The 16,194-nt window shown below is 48.1% G+C and overlaps 1 protein-coding gene across 7 annotated transcripts in view; it reads left to right on the top strand.

Annotated features, from left to right (window-relative positions):
- The window catches only part of TNRC6C (trinucleotide repeat containing adaptor 6C), a 351,877-nt gene that overhangs the window by 276,873 nt on the left and 58,810 nt on the right, over positions 1-16,194 (top strand). For all 7 annotated transcript variants that reach the window (XM_075903557.2, XM_014573581.4, XM_075903558.2 and 4 more), the window contains 3 exons: positions 3,525-3,692; positions 4,519-4,710; positions 4,858-5,001. In XM_075903557.2, the coding sequence (XP_075759672.1) occupies positions 3,525-3,692; positions 4,519-4,710; positions 4,858-5,001 (504 nt within the window). The remainder of the gene's footprint in view (positions 1-3,524; positions 3,693-4,518; positions 4,711-4,857; positions 5,002-16,194) is intronic.

Raw genomic sequence — 16,194 nt, 5'->3', positions numbered from 1 at the left:
TTTAAAATACTGCCAGCTGTCCTAGACCCCTTTCCCCTTCATGTTAACATCCCAGGGGATTCTGCCCATCAGGTCTCTGAGTGAGTCACAATCTGCTTTTTAGAAGTTCAAGATGTGTATTTTACTACTCTCTTCTCTTCCTTTGGTCAGGATCCTGAAATCTACCATTTCATGATCACTGCTTCCGAGGTTGTCATCCACCTCTACTTCCCCTATTAGTTCTTCCCTGTTTGTGAGCAGAAGGTCAAGCTGCGCACGGCCCCTGGTCGGATCCTTCAGTACTTGTACCAAGAAGTTATCCCCAACATTCTCCAAAAACTTCCCGGATTGCCTGTGTACTGCCGTATTGGTCTCCCAACAGATGTCAGGGTGATTGAAGTCCCCCACGAGAACGAGAGCCTGCAATCTGGAAGCTTCTCTCAGTTGTCCAAAGAAAGCCTCATCTACCTCATCCACCTGATTCGGTGGCCTGTAGTAGATTCCATCCACAACATCACTGCTGTTGTTTGCACCTCTAAACTTAACCCATAGACTCTCAACAAGTTTTTTTCCCCCTATATACTAGAGTTCTGAGCAATCATAGTGCTATCTTACATATAGTGCAACTCCTCCTCCTTTTCTCCCCTGCCTGTTCTTCCTGAACAGTCTATACCCTTCCATGTCAGTGCTCCAGTCATGTGAGTCATCCCACCAAGTCTCTGTTATCCCAATTAAATCATATTTCTTGGACTGGGCCAGGGCCTCCAGTTCTTCCTGTTTGTTGCCCAGGCTTCTCGCATTAGTGTATAAACACCTCAGATAACCAATTGATTGCCCTATCTTCTCCATTCGATTCAGGGAACCTCCTTTCTTGCTCGTTCCTTTTTGCATTTCTTCCCGGTATCCGACTTTCCCACTCCCCTCAGGGTTTTGGTCACCGTCCCCCAACTAAACTAGTTTAAAGCCCTCCTTACTAGGTTTGCAAGCCTGCCCACGAAGATGCTCCTTCCTCTCTTGATTAGGTGGATCCCTTCTCTTCCTAACAATCCTTGTGCCCGGAACAAAATCCCATGTTCGAAGAAACCAAAGCCCTCTCTGCGACACCACCTGCACAACCACGCATTTACTTCCTCAATTCAAGGATCCCACCCAGCCCTTTCCTTTCAACAGGGAGGATGGACGAGAACACCACTTGCGTTCCGAATTCCTTCATCCTTCTTCCCAGCGCTACATAAATTGCAGTAACCCGCTCAAGGTCATTCTTGACAGTATCGTTAGTTCCCATGTGGAGAAGCAGGAAGGGGTAGCGATCTGAAGGTTTGATCAGCTTTGTAAGCTTCTGAGTCACATCCTGAATTTGAGCTCCCGGTAAGCAGCACACCTCTTGAGATTCCACGTCCAGACGACAGATGGATGGCTCAGTCCCTCTTAGTAGGGAGTCCCCGACCACCACCACCCATCCCTAGGACTACGCATCCCATGCCTTCCAGTAGATGGTGTTCCCTTGCAGTTTCTTCCTTGTGAGGTTCCATCCAAAGCATTCACCACTGCAGAGCCTGTGGAGAGAGCCTGAAAGCGATTACTTACCTCTATAGCATTGGGGGATTCCCGTGCTGGCCTTTTTCCCCTTCTAGAAGCTACATGCTGCCAGTTCTCTTTCTGGTCCCGTACTGGCCTCACTGGCTCTTCCACCTCCCGTGCTTGCAGGATTAAACACTGCCTTCTGTCGAGGAAGTCTTCATCCTCTCTGATCGAGCATAGGGTTGACTCTTGGGCCTCCAGTCCTCTAATTTTTTCTTCCAAAATGGCGACCAGGTTGCACTTAGTGCAGATGAAATCCGTTCTTTCTTCCGGGAGGAAGACAAACATAGCACATGCTGTGCATGTATCGATAACAGACCTATCACCATCCATCCCTGCTGTCCTGGAGAAAGGATTTAAAAGAAAGGCAATTTATGAATTAAGGTGTGGACCCTTTTGGAAATCTTATATATTTTCTGTAGAAAGCCCGTGGAGTACAGGTTGAAAACCTTTATTCCCACCACTGTACTAGTCCTACACCTAGTCATCATCATAACCTACCTCAGCCCACTCTCCCAAAAGCCTGAGACAAATTCTGAACTTAGCAGCATACCTAGAAAGTTAATTCTTGGTTCCAGTACACCAAATAGAGAAAAAAGTTTCAAAGTCAAGGATCTCTTCCAAAAAATGCCCTACCAGCTAAGGATGTGAATGTTTTACCGATTAACTGGTGGGGGCTGAAGCAGCTCCCCACCAGCAGTGGCTGGAGGGCTGCTCTAGCCGTGCAGGCTGGAGCGGGCCCCCCTGTTTGCCCACTTTTAATTGGTTAACAAGTTAAACATTATGCTTAACTGATCAGCCAATTAAAGGGGATATTACCTTCCCACTACCAGAATCACTACTATCTTCCTCTGGATTACAGTGCTTTAAATGTCAATATCTTTATTTTTATCAGGAGAATATAATGTTGTTACGAACCAATTGCATTGTAACTGGACTATATAGTTGTCCTAAAATTTGCACCAAAAGGATATTAAAGATGGTCCTGTATTCAAGACAATTGACTGGGATTCTGGAGATCTGTATTTTATTTCTGTCTGCCCTAGGCTTTATAGGACTAATAATTTAGCTGTGCCTCTAAGCTTTGTAAAGAGAGGCTGATAATACTTGACTATGTTACAGGCTAGCTGAAATAGTATAATAATATTTGCTATATACTAGGATGATGATCACCACAAGGTTTAAAACATTACGGCTGCATTTTTGCGCATGATTTTGCGCAAATACTTTTAACAGAAAAGTTTTCCTGTTAAAAGTGTTTGCGCAAGAGAGCGTCTATATTGGCATGTGCCTTTGCGCAAAAGATTTTTTTTGCTCTCTTGCACAAGAAAGCTCCGATGGCCATTTTAGCTATCGGGCTTTCTTGTGCAAGTAATTAACGTGGCTGTCTACACTGGACCTCTTGCACAAGAATACTTGCGCAAGAGGGCTTATCCCTGAGCAGGCGCGTCGGAGTATTTGCACAAGAACCACTGATTTTGTACATTACAAAGTCAGTATTCTTGCGCAAATACTCGCCGCCGGTGTAGACAGGCGGCAAGATTTTGCGCAAAAGAGATGCCGAGTGCTTTGGTCTTATTTAGTCTGCAGAAGAGAAGAGTAAGGGGGGATTGATAGCAGCCTTCTACTTCCTGAAGTAGATTCCAAAGAGGATGGAGAGAGGCTGTTCACAGTAGTGATGGATGGCAGAACAAGGAGCAATGGTCTCAAGTTACAGTGGGCAACGTCAAGGTTGGAAGTTAGGAAAAACTGTTTCACCAGGAGGGTGGTGAAGTACTAGAATTCCACGTAGGGAGGGGGTGGAATCTCCATCCCTAGAAGTTTTTACATCTCGGCTTGACAAAGCCCTGGCTGGGATAATTTAGTTGGAATTGGTCCTGCTTTGGGCAGGGGGCTGTACTCGACCTCTTGAGGTTTCTTCCAGCCATATGGTTCTATGTAACAACCTATCTACTTTCCCTTAGCTGGACTGAATCCGAACATGAATGTAAACAGCATGGACATTACTGGTGGTTTGTCAGTGAAGGATACTTCTCAGTCTCAGTCTCGCCTTCCTCAGTGGACACACCCCAACTCAATGGATAATCTATCGAGTGCTGCTTCTTCACTTGACCAGAACTCTAGCAAGCATGGTATGTCACATCTATGTTTATCAGTTCGTACTTTTAGGATATGATGGTCAGATTGGCAAAGCAACCGAATTTCCAGGTATTCCCTACTGTAAAAGCTGATAAAAATACCCTTTCAGATTACAAACTGTTAGTTTAATACTGTTAAAGAACTTTTGGCATAGGCTGTTCAGCAATACATGAAACCTTCCATCACAGCTTCATTTTAAAATGTTTTTGATTTGGTGAATGTAGTTCAGAAAAATTAGTGAATAGCATCAAATAGACACAGCCTTAATGTGGAAAGGATTATGCAAACATCCCTCACTACTCTGCCACTGTACCGCAATCACTAATGCTTTTAACTTTCTCCCCCAGTTCTATCTCCCAAATTTTGAGTTCTAAATCCCCAGCTCTGCTCAGAATTGTGCTCTATTAAGATAACTGTATCCTGCTTCTTTGTCATTATCAACTGAAATAATTTCACTTCAATGGAAGCTGTTAACCTGCAAATATTTTTACTGCCCACATTAAACTGTTTTGTAATTCCTATTTGGATTTATCCATTTGAGCTTGTTTTTGACAGCAATCTTCTCTGACTTGCTGTTAGCTAACTTTACAGTTTGATGTACTCTTCAGATTCAGTTCCTGGGAATGCCAAGGAAGACTTTCTTGACCTGTGTTAATCTTGTGTGCTTGTTTTCTTACTGTGTGTATATTTTAATTGTATTAATTTTAACATTCAAAACGTTTTAAGGAAAAGATAAATTACAAAATACAGAGATGAAAGGAGCAGCCAAAGAATGAGTGCTGCCTCCTAAATAATTTTTTTTTCCTTCAATCATTTCAGGTGCTATTCCTGGAGGTCTAAGTATTGGTCCTCCAGGAAAGTCCTCCATTGATGACTCTTATGGACGGTACGATCTGATCCAAAACAGTGATTCACCAGCCAGTCCGCCTGTAGCTGTTCCTCACAGCTGGTCACGTGCCAAAACTGATAGTGATAAAATCTCCAATGGTTCTAGCATTAACTGGCCGCCAGGTAACAAAACACAAAAACATTACCTTAAAAATACTGATGTCACTGAATCAAAGTGCATGTGTTATTGGCTGAATCAGTGTCTTGTGTGGGAGCTTAAAGCAAAATATGATAATTTTGCAGACTCTTGCTTTTACTATTTTAAAATAGAATTTCACCCTGGTGTGCCGTGGAAAGGATTGCAGAATATTGACCCTGAAAATGACCCAGATGTCACTCCTGGAAGTGTTCCGACGGGGCCTACAATTAATACCACCATACAAGATGTTAATCGCTATCTTCTCAAGAGTGGAGGTAGAACAAAAGTCAAACACTTTGCACCTCTGTACTCACTTTGTTTCCCTTCTTTCTAAGCATTTTAAGTAACTCATTCCTATGTTGTGTGTTTAGTATATTTTTGTTTGGTAGAGAATTCTCTGTACTACTTACATGCAGACAAAAAGTGGATCTAATAGCATTCATACTCTTCTGCTTTTTGCCCACTAAGTAAGAATTTGGAGATTCCTGGTTTCTTATTGAACATTTACTGCTTTTTGTACTGGTGAAAACTTTCAGGCTTACATACAAGTCTGCATGTTTTCCAGGAAATCTACTTACTATATTTAGATATGAAAGCTGCTGGCTTTTGCTCTCCATAAAGCACAGCTTTTTTTCCCTACTTGGTACAGGAGTGAAGTCATAATGCCAAAATGAGGACATCACAATTCTTTCAATGGCAACAAATTGATATAATGAAAACATGATTTGTGACTTCACTACCTAATCAAGCAGAAAGAGAAAATGGATTTGTATGGCCCTAAAATCAGCCAGTGGAAGATTGGGAAACATTTTTGTATATAAATGTTCTCTTCACCTTCCTTCCCTTTACCCCCTCCCATAAATTTTACACCGGAATGAAGAGGGATTCTCCCTAAAATACTAAGTCAGTGGACTTTAGTACATCTCAACAAGGGTCCGTAGCTTCAGAAAATGGACCAGACTAAAGGTAGCTTATTTGTTTTGTGGTAATGCTGTGCCCTAATAAAAAAAAAAAAAGCGGTCTAGTAGAATAGTTATAACGTGCAGAGCAGAATTACAACCTGTAAGGACTTTAAAATAAGTGAGATGATATAGTCCCGTGGTCCCCAACATGGTGCCCACGGGCACCATGGTGCCCGCGGGGGCATTCGTGTGCGCCCGCCACGTGCTCGGGGCTGGCCTGGCCCTGGGCACGTGGCGCATGCACAGTGCCAGAGCCGGCTCCAGGCGCATAGTGAGCGCCGGCCCCGGGGGCACGGAGCTTGGGGGAGGAGGGAACGCCGGCCCCGGGCGCGCGGCGCTTGGGGGGGGCGCCGGCCCCAGGCGCTTGGAGGAGGGGGGGCGCCGGCCCCGGCCCCCAGCGCTTGGAGGAGGGGGGGGCGCCGGCCCCGGGCGCACGGAGCTTGGGGGGGAGGGGGCGCCGGCCCCGGGCGCGCGGCACTTGGAGGTGGCCCCGGGCACTTGGAGGAGGGGCGGGGGGCGCCGGCCCCGGGCGCGGCTATGGAGGGGGCGCACGGCTATGGGGGGCCCCGCCCCCGTCCCCACCCCCTGGCGCCCGGCGGGCGAACGGCCATGCCCCCTGGCGCCCGGCAACCTCCACAGGTTGGGGACCACTGATATAGTCACTTATGTGGTGTTTGCATAGATTTTGAATCATAATGATCATTGAAGTAAGTTTTCTATTCTGACCAATGGAACTTGAAGCTTTGTCAGGCTGTGAAATTTGAAAGGAGTGAGAGATGGTAGATTCTTATTGCATTAAGAAATGTTGAATTGTATCATTTATCAGCTGGAAAGCTGTCCAAGAGTAGTCTCTGTTCAAGCTAAAATATGAGTTATTTGTGTGCATGAAAAATACTGAATTAACCCTTTAATGACTTGGTGTTTTTAAAGGAGAATTTAAAATATATTATTTTTACACTGCTCATCAGGGAGTCTTAAAGAAATTATTTAGCTACAGTTGAGATTCTGATGCATCCAATATTTTATTTGTGTTGTGTCAATATTAGATACTGATAGCACTGAAGATATTGTCTACTTTATACATTTATATATAACAATTCATGGCTCTGCATCATGCGGGTCTCTGTGTAGTTAGAAATTGTACCCTTTACGTAATTAGTGTATAAAGAAATTTACTACTTCAGGTGCTGGACTCTGAGTGCATTCCACACATGGGTATGCATACATGTCATGCATCTGAGTCCAGACATTCTTCAGAACAGTGACCATTGACTCTCACATACACAGTGATTTCTTTTGTGCTCCTGACTGAGAGTATAAGGATGATGTGGATAAATGACTCTTACTTTTTCATGGCTAGGTCAGTGCCTAAATCTGTAAAGTAAACTTGTAAATAGTTTTTATATCTATAAAATTAGTACAGGATAAGTCCCCCCAGGCCAGTTTTTGAGACCAACTTCCCTGGTCCAGGGACTATGCCCAGAGTCTAAAGATTCAAGAGTTGTGTCTGTTGCCCTCGTTTCTTCTCCACTAGTGACAAGCATCAATGGTGCTGGTACAGCTCAGGAGAAGCATGTATATAAGCAAAGTGTAATATATGTTGATCTTTTCTGCCCAGAATTAGGCAACAAGAGTTCCACGTTAAGTTTCTGATGAAGGAGGCTGAGGCCCCACTCTTCCCCTTTCCTACCATATATTGTCCTCAGCCAGTTAGCAGCAGCCCTCTAAGCATGAGGTATGGAGCCTTTACCACTGAATCCCAAAGACTCCTCCCACAAGGCTCCCCCCATGAGAGTAAGAGACACTCTCATGGACACAAGGACAGATCCCCTCAGAAGACTGTTTATAAGAAACCTGTTTCTTCCCTGAGTTCATCAAGACCTAGCAAGACATCCCAAATAGAACCCATGAAACTAGCTGTGAAAAAGACCCACAGGTTGGAGGGCAAGGTGCGGAAAGAGATGATTCCAGCAGTGACAATGGAACAAAAGCAAAAAGACAGATACTCACCAGTCCCTTCCATGAGTGTGGTATGGGCCCCTCATTGGTACTGCCTCATTATCCAAAGATTGACCAGAGGCCACAGACCGGCATCCCAACTAGAACTCCCTGGACTCCAGACTGTATGGAGACCTTCATAAACCCAGAGGATATATTATTCCCTTTCCTGCAGTCTCCACTCCTCTTGGACCCTGTCTTCCCTATAAAAAGTGAAAACTAGGTCGAATTACAAAGTCCAAATACCGCAAGTACGTAGGGGTAAAATTTGAAAGGCCAAAGCACAGAACAAGTTCAGACTAGCTAGAGACAAAAGATAACAAGAAAACATTCTACAAATATATTAGAGGCAAGAGGAAGACCAAGAACAGGGTAGGCCATTTACTAAATGAAGAGAGAAGACAACAGAAACTGTGGATATGGCAGAGGTGCTAAATTACTTCTTTGCTTTGGTTTTCACCAAGAAGGCTGGTGGTGGTTAGATGTCTAGCTTAATGAATGGCAGTGAAAATAGGGTACATTCAGAAGCTAAAATGGGAAAAGAATAAGTTAAAAATTACTTAGAAGTTAGATATCTTCAGGTCACCAGGGCCTTATGAAATACATCTTAGAATAGTCTGCAGAAGCAAAGATTGAGGGGGGATTTGATAGCAGCCTTCAACTTCCTGAAGGGAGGTTCCAAAGAGGATGGAGAAAGGCTGTTCTCAGTAGTGACAGATGGCAAAACAAGGAACAATGGTCTCAAGTTGTGGTGGGAGAGGTCCAGGTTGGATATTAGGAAAAACTATTTCACTAGGAGGATAGTGAAGCACTGGAATGGGTTACCTAGGGAAGTAGTGAAGTCTCCATCCCTAAAGGTGTTTAAGTCTCGGCTTGACAAAGCCCTGGCCGGGTTGGTTTAGTTGGGATTGGTCCTGCCTAGAGCAGGGGGCTGGACTTGATGACCTTCTGAGGTCTCTTCCAGCACTATGGTTCTATGATTCTATGACTGAGGAGATATCTGAGTTGTTATCTTTGAATGGAATCCAAAAGAGATTCCAGAAAACTGGAAATTGGCGCATATAATACCCATCTATAAAAAGAAACGTAAGGACAGCCCAAGGAATTAGACTAGTCATGCTATAAGGACATAACAAGTAGGATTCTGCAGGGATCAGTTTGTATCCAGTTCTTTTCAATATCTTTGTCAACCATTTAGATCAGGCATGTCCAAAGTCCGGCCCGTGTTCCGATATAATATGGCCCCCGCTTCCTCCCCCTCTCCTGGCTCCCCGGCGCTCTTTTGAACTGGCGCGCCCAGCGCGCCGCTTCCGGCCGTGCCACCGCCGCCCATGGCCTCCGCGGTCCTAGAGCCTGCCCTGTAGGGCACGTCCGCAGCCCCGCTCCCCCGCTCGGCTGCGGGTTCGCCCTGCTCCTGGGCCGCCGTGAGGCCGGTGTGCCCTGCGCTCTCCGCCCGCCTCCGACCCTGCGGGCCCTCCGCCTTGGGGCTGAGAGTGCGGGGACGGCCCTCACGCATGTTCACTTCTTCAAATCTGGCCCTCTTTGAAAAAAGTTTGGACACCCCTGATTTAGATAATGACATAGAGTACACTTAGAAAGTTTCCAGATGACACCAAACTAGCAGGGGGTTGCAAGTGTTTTCAAGGATAGGTTTATAATTCAGAATTATTTAAACAGAGAAATAGTCTGAAGTAAGTAAGATGCAAAATACTCTATTGAGGAAGCAACAATCAGTTTCACACTAGGGCTGTGTCTACATTGGCATCCGTTTCTGGAAAAGGGATGCTAATGAGACACATCGCAATTGCAAATCCGCGGGAGATTTAAATATCCCCCGCGGCATTTGCATTTACATGGCTGCCACTTTTTTCCGGCTTGGGGATAAGCCGGAGAAAAGCACCAGTCTAGACGTGATTCTCCGGAAAATAAACCCTTTTCCGGAGGTCACCTACTTAAAAGTAGGAATAAAAGATCCTCCGGAAAAGGGTTTATTTTCCGGAGAATCACGTCTAGACTGGCGCTTTTCTCCGGCTTATCCCCAAGCCGGAAAAAAGTGGCAGCCATGTAAATGCAAATGCCGCGGGGGATATTTAAATCCCCCGTGGATTTGCAATTGCGATGTGTCTCATTAGCATCCCTTTTCCAGAAAGGGATGCCAATGTAGACACAGCCATACAGAATGAGAGAGAATAATGCAAAAAGAGATCTAGAGGTCATAGTGGACCACAAGCTACAAATGAGTCAACAGTGAGACACTGTAACAAAAAAGCAAACATTATTCTGAGATGTATTAACAGGAGTGTTGAGACACCAGAAGTTGTAGGAAAAAGAAAGAGCCTGAAGCATGGGCTTGGTACTTGAACCAAAGTAAGCAAAAGTTATGCTTTAGACTGGCTGGGTACATCTATGCTGGCCCCTTTTCCGAAGGGGACATGCTAATTTTACAGGTCGTAATAGGGAAATCCGCGGGGGATTTAAATATCCTCCGCAGCATTTAAATAAAAATGTCCGCCGCTTTTTTCCGGCTTTTAGAAAAGCCGGAAAAGAGCGTCTACACTGGCCCCGATCCTACGGAAAAAAGCCCTTTTCCGGAGGATCTCTTATTCCTACTTTGAAGTAGTTGAAGGCTAGCCACTTAATTCGAACTAGTTGAAGGCTAGCCCTTCCCAGGTTGCCCTGGTGGCCACTTGGGGCCAAACCAGGAAAACTCTTCTGCCCGCCCCCCCCCCCCCCCCAGCCCCAGAGCCCTTAAAGGGAACGGTCTGCCCACGGTGCCCATGCCAGTTGCAAGCCTGCCAGCATCCAGCCAGCAGACCCTGCACCTGGCACGGGATGAGCCAGCCACCTGCCGCCACCCAGCTCTCCACCTCTTCCCAGGACCAGGCTGGCAGCTCCCAGGAGCCTGCCCGGGGCTGCAGAAGGCAGGCACCCACCTGGTCTAATGCAGAGATCGTGGACCTCATCGAGGTTTGGGGGGGAGGCTAGGCACTAGGCACAGGAACACAGCCGTCTACAGTCACATGGTCACAAGATTAAAGAACTGCAGAAGACCTACTCCAGGGCCTCCCAGCCAGGGGCCGACCCGGAGGCATGCCCTCATTACGAGGCCCTGGACCGCTTCCTGGAGGCTCACCTAGTCCATGCCCCCCCCCCCCCCCCGGTGGTGATCGACCCTGGGGCAGAGGGCCCTGTCCCTGACACAGAGGAGGAGGATCCCGAGAGCCAGGAACCTGCCCAGGACCCAGGACCCTCGAGGCATCCCACGGAGCACATTGGCTATGTCGTCCGAGGCCGGGAAGAGCTCCACATGTGAGTGCCATCATGCTCCCCTTATGTGTATGGGGGTGGGGGTGGAGAGGGAGCCCAGGGACCGTGCGCCTGGGCCTTGCCCACCATGGAGCAGCAGCTGGGTGTCATGCAGGGGCTCTGGCCTGTTCCCCACACGCCGACCTTGCCTTGCAGAGGGGGGCTGGGTTTCACCCACGGTGTCCCCAGGGAGAACTGACCACTATTCTTGTTTCATCACAGCCGCAGCACCTGAGATTGCAAGGCGCATCACCTGGGCCAGCAGGTGCACCCGCAACCTGGAGGACTATCAGCGGCGGCACCTTAGGCTACTGGAGCACCAGCTCCTCACCTAGGACCACTGGGTCAAGAAGGACCTGCGGCTGCGGCAACAGAGCTTGGAGGCACTAGAGGAGCAGGGCTGTGCCCTCAGAGGTCACCTCCAGACCCTGGTGGACAGGTTCCTGCCTCCTCCTGCTCCAGCCCCTGCAGCTGCCCCAGCTCTCGCTCCTTCTCCCATCCCTGCTCCCCCTCCTGTTTCCTCCGCACTCCCTATCCCTCCTGCCCCACCCTCCACACCCATTCCCCCCCAATGCTCCCACACCCACTGTGCTGCAAGACAGGAGAGCCAGCAGGACCCCCAACCCTGAGCTTTCCCTTCCCTTCCCTTCCTCCCTTTCCTCCCCCTTCCAGCTCCCTCCTCCCAGGTTTCCTTCTCCCCTCTTCCACCCTCATTCCTCCTTCCCCCCACCCCAGTTATGTAAAATAAAGAGAGTTTGTTTGTTTTTAGCAAAACAGGTATGTTTATTTTGCATTAGGGAGGGGAAAGGGAAAGGAAGTGAGGGTGCAAGAAGGCCCCAGTGGGGCATGCAGGGAGAGTTCAGTCCTCCTCCACAGGGAAACTCTCCTGCAGGGCTTCCCGGATCTGGACGGCCCCCTGCTGGGCCTCCTGGATAGTGTCGGTGCAGGGCTGTGCGTAGTGGCCAGCCATGCGGTCAGCCTCAGCCATCCAGGCTGGTAGGAAAGTCTCCCCCTTTCGCTCACATAAATTGTGCAGCACACAACATGCTGCCACCGTGGGAGGAATATTGTGCTCGGCAAGGTCGAGGCAGGTGAGGAGGCAGCAGCATCGGGCTTTCAGTCAGCCAAAGTCCCCCTCGACCACGATGCGGGCCCTAGTGAGCCTAGCATTGAAGGCCTGCCGGGAGGGGTTGAGGTGTCCTGTGTAGGGCTTCATTAGCCAGAGTTTTAGGGGGTAGGCTGCATCCCCCACCAGGCAGACGGGCATGTGCATGTCCCCGACCTTGATGTGGTGGTTGGGGAAGAAGGTCCCGGCGTGCAGCTTCTGGCACATGGAGGAGTTGTGAAACACCCTGGCGTCATATGCTTTGCCATTAATGTCCGTGAACTGGCCCCGGTGGTCAGACACGGCCTGCAGAATGACAGAGTAGTACCCCTTGCGGTTGATATACTGGGAGGCCTGGTGTTCTGGGGCATGGATGTACGTCCCGTCGATAGCCCCCCCCCCGTAGTTGGGAAAGCCGAGGGCACCCAAACCCCTGGATGACCGCATCTGGGTCAGTGAGGTGGACCACCTTGCGGAGTAGCACCCAGTTGATGGCCTTGACCACCTGCAGAGGGACACACCAAATCGCAAATCACTGGGGTGCCCGGGTGGCTGAGAGTGTTCGTTCCCTGACACTGCCCCGCGCCCCACACCCAGAAGCAACCCCCGTGGGCAGTGTGTAGTACGGCCGGGACAGACCGACCCTTCCGGTGCGGGGCACTTTTGCCTTTTCCCCCCTCCCCGTTTTCCCTGGGGCGGCCCATCCCCTCCTTGCAGCCCGCCCTCCCACCTCAGCCCAGTGGCCGGTGAGTGCCGTACTTGCATGAGCACTGCTCCAACGGTGGATTTCCCCATGCCGAACTGGTTCCCGATGGATTGGTAACTGTCTGGCGTAGAGAGCTTCCACAGGGCGATGGCCACACACTTCTGGAGTGGGATGGCGGGCCTCATGCTGCCACCTCATGCGAGTGTCCCGTCGCCACAGAGCAGGGGTGAGCCACTTGCAGAGCTCGAGGAAGGTGTCCTCCTTTATCCTGAAGTTCTGGGTCCACTGTTGGTCTCCCCGGTGCTCCAGGACAATGCGGTCCCACCAGTCACTGCTGGTGTCCAGACGCCAGATGCGGCGGGGCACGCTGGCATCCGTGCGCTGCTGCAGCTACTCCACGGCCCCCAGGGAGGCCAGGCGGAGAGTTGGGGCTGACGTGCACCAGATGGTGCCACGCAGCTTCCACCCATTTCTGGCAGGCTTGCAGCAGCAAGTCCAAAAACTGGAGCAGAATGCCCAGGGTGAGCTCTGGCTCCATGGTGCCAACTGCGGCAGCATCCCCAATGGGAACCACCGACACAGGCAGGCAGAGAGGAAAACGCTTTTCTGTCCCTCGGCGAGGTAGACAAGCAAGCGAGAAAGCTGAGAACTGGCTGTCCAGGGGAGTCCCTTTAAGCACAAGCCTCAGATAGCCTCAGACAGTAGCCACACAAAGCAACTACTGACCTGATGCCCTGCCAGAACCTGTTTCAGCCGCCCTTAAATGCGCCCCTGCGTCCAATCAGTGTGGACGTGCTATTTCGAATTAGCTTATTTCGAATTAACAAATTCGAAATAAGTTAGTTCGAATTAGCGCTGTAGTGTAGACATATCCTGAGTCTGTGGACTTTGGAGGCTCATAATAGCATCAGTCTATTATGCTAGCTACCTGTGCAGAGCTGACATGACATACTGAGGAAGCCTACAAAAATGCACACACAATGTTTATCATCACTGACGGAGCAGGAGAACAGACAGAATCGCACACCAGTGCATCCTAAATGTATTGCATCTCTGTGCTGAACTACTACAGAAGTAATTCTGCTCTATTTTGTGATGCTTGGGCCTCATTTGGAGTACTGTGTCCAGTTCTGAGCACCACATTTCACGTAAGATGTGTAGAAATAGGAGAAAGTTCAGAAAAGAGAAACAAAAAGTAATTAAAGGTCTAGAAAACTTGACCTATGAGGGAAGATTAAAAGAATTAGGTTTGTTTAGCTAGAAAAAAAAGGAAGGAGAGGGGAAATAACAGCTTTAAAGTACCTAAAAGGTCGTTACAAGAGGGAAGGAGAAAAATTATTCTTCTTAACCTCTGATAATAGGACAAGAAGTAATGGGCTTAAGTTGTAGCAAGGGAGGTTTAAGTTAGACATTAGAAAAAGCTTCCTAACTGTCAGCGTGGTTAAACAGTGGAATAAATTACCTAGGGAGGTTGTGGAATCTCCATTAGAGTTTTAAGGGCAAGTTAGACAAATATCTGTCAGGGATGGTATTGATGGTGCTTGGTCCTGCCATAAGGGCAGGGGACTGGACTTGATGCTCTCTCAAGGTTCCTTCAAGTTCTGTGATTCTACCCAAAGTCTAATGAGTAATTACGTCCCCTATGCAGAAGTGCTTCCATATCGATGGTGCTACCAAACCTGATGGAATCAGAGAAGATAGAGGCGCAAATATCTCCAAGAAGGCACAGGAGTCCCAACAGGCTATACCAGCATTCTGGATGCGAACTATCCAGGGAGCACTAGTACAGATGTTCTTAGTTACCACAGAGAGTGACCTCCTAGCCTTATTGGGGTTGTTGGGATCCCTGTGACAGATACCTGGACCACTCTCTCTGGTGTCATATTTTTCTTCCACTTCTCACCAATTGACTCTGCCATTGTATGAAAAGGAAAAGCTAGAAATAGTTCCAATTATACCATGAAACCTCTTGGAGAAACACTGCTCTATTCCAACATTTTCTAGTCAAAGGTGTCTCCAAGATATGGTAAATGCCAGAAATACACTTGAATCACTTTAATCGGCAACCTGGGAAACAGGCACCCACTCCTGTGGGCAAATGTGGCTCTGTGCCACTCCCACGTATCACTCCTCTGCCACTATGAGGGTATGTCTACACTACCACCCTAGTTCGAACTAGGGTGGTATTGTAGGCAACCGGAGTTGCAAATGAAGCCTGGGATTTGGGCGGCACTTACTAGGTAGTTCGGACTAGGCTTCCTAGTCCGAACTACCGTTACTCCTTGTTTCACGTGACTAGGCTACCTAGTCCGTGCCGCATGTAGCCGCGCAGCACGGAGTCCGCACTAGCGGACATTTAAAAATGGCGGCGCCCGGCTTTATGTAAATGAAGCCTGGGAAATTCAAATCCCGGGCTTCATTTGCAACTCCGGTTGCCTACATTACCACCCTAGTTCGAACTAGGGTGGTAGTGTAGACATACCCTGAGAGTGGTGTGGAAAAGCTGCAGGGGAAATGTATGAAATTCCTATGCTTCATGCAGGTTTGACCCTAGGTGGGTGCAGTGCCTAGGGCAAGTCACCCTTAACATTTTTTTATACAGGTGAAATCTGGTTATAATGAACTTATAGGTCAGCTGTTGGCTGCAGGTTAAGTATTGATAATGCATGGCTATATAATTATAATGTTATATTGTAGCTCTTTTTTATTATAATGAAGTTCATATAATTTAAAAAATCATCAGTGATCACAATCAGTGTCACACTGCTTACATTCTGAAATCCCGTCTTTCTGGACTTCCTTGCAGCAAATTCTATCAAATCACGGTAATCCATGTTTGATGCTGCTTCTCAATGGACAGAATAGCAAGTCTACCCAGCCTGTCTTGAGAGACAGTTGGCTGTAGGTAGTTTTTAATTTTTAATTTTGAGTAACTTTTCTCCCTTGAAGCCAAAGTGACTAGGATTGTCAACAAAATCCTCTATTGCTGTGTTTAGGAAGGCACTGTCAGTACTTGTTCCCACAGGGATGAATTCTCATAACACCCGAAGCTATGTTGTCTCTTTGTCTCTGCCTACCACTGGTAATTATTGTATGCTAACTGGGAGCTGTAGGTGTGTTGGGGTGCACTGGAGCCTGGAGGAGCAGCAATGTGCAGGTGTGAGAAGTGCAGGGTCTGGAGGTACAGTGGAAGAGCTGGTGATGCTATGTCTTCCTCACCTGAACCCCCAATCTTTCTCCCCTCCCCTCACCCCACACCAGTCTCCCTCTAATTTCTCTACTCTAATAGCTCTCTCCCCATAATCCCCTCACCAGTCTCCCTCTAATTTTGCCACTCCTCTGACTCTTAATATTGGTCACTGCTCAAGAAGCATTCACATGCTACTTCACG

Source organism: Pelodiscus sinensis, chromosome 20 (assembly GCF_052426305.1).
Source record: "Pelodiscus sinensis isolate ZL-2025 chromosome 20, ASM5242630v1, whole genome shotgun sequence".
Classification (NCBI taxonomy): domain Eukaryota; kingdom Metazoa; phylum Chordata; order Testudines; family Trionychidae; genus Pelodiscus; species Pelodiscus sinensis.
This window is presented reverse-complemented; position numbering and strand designations above follow the sequence as displayed.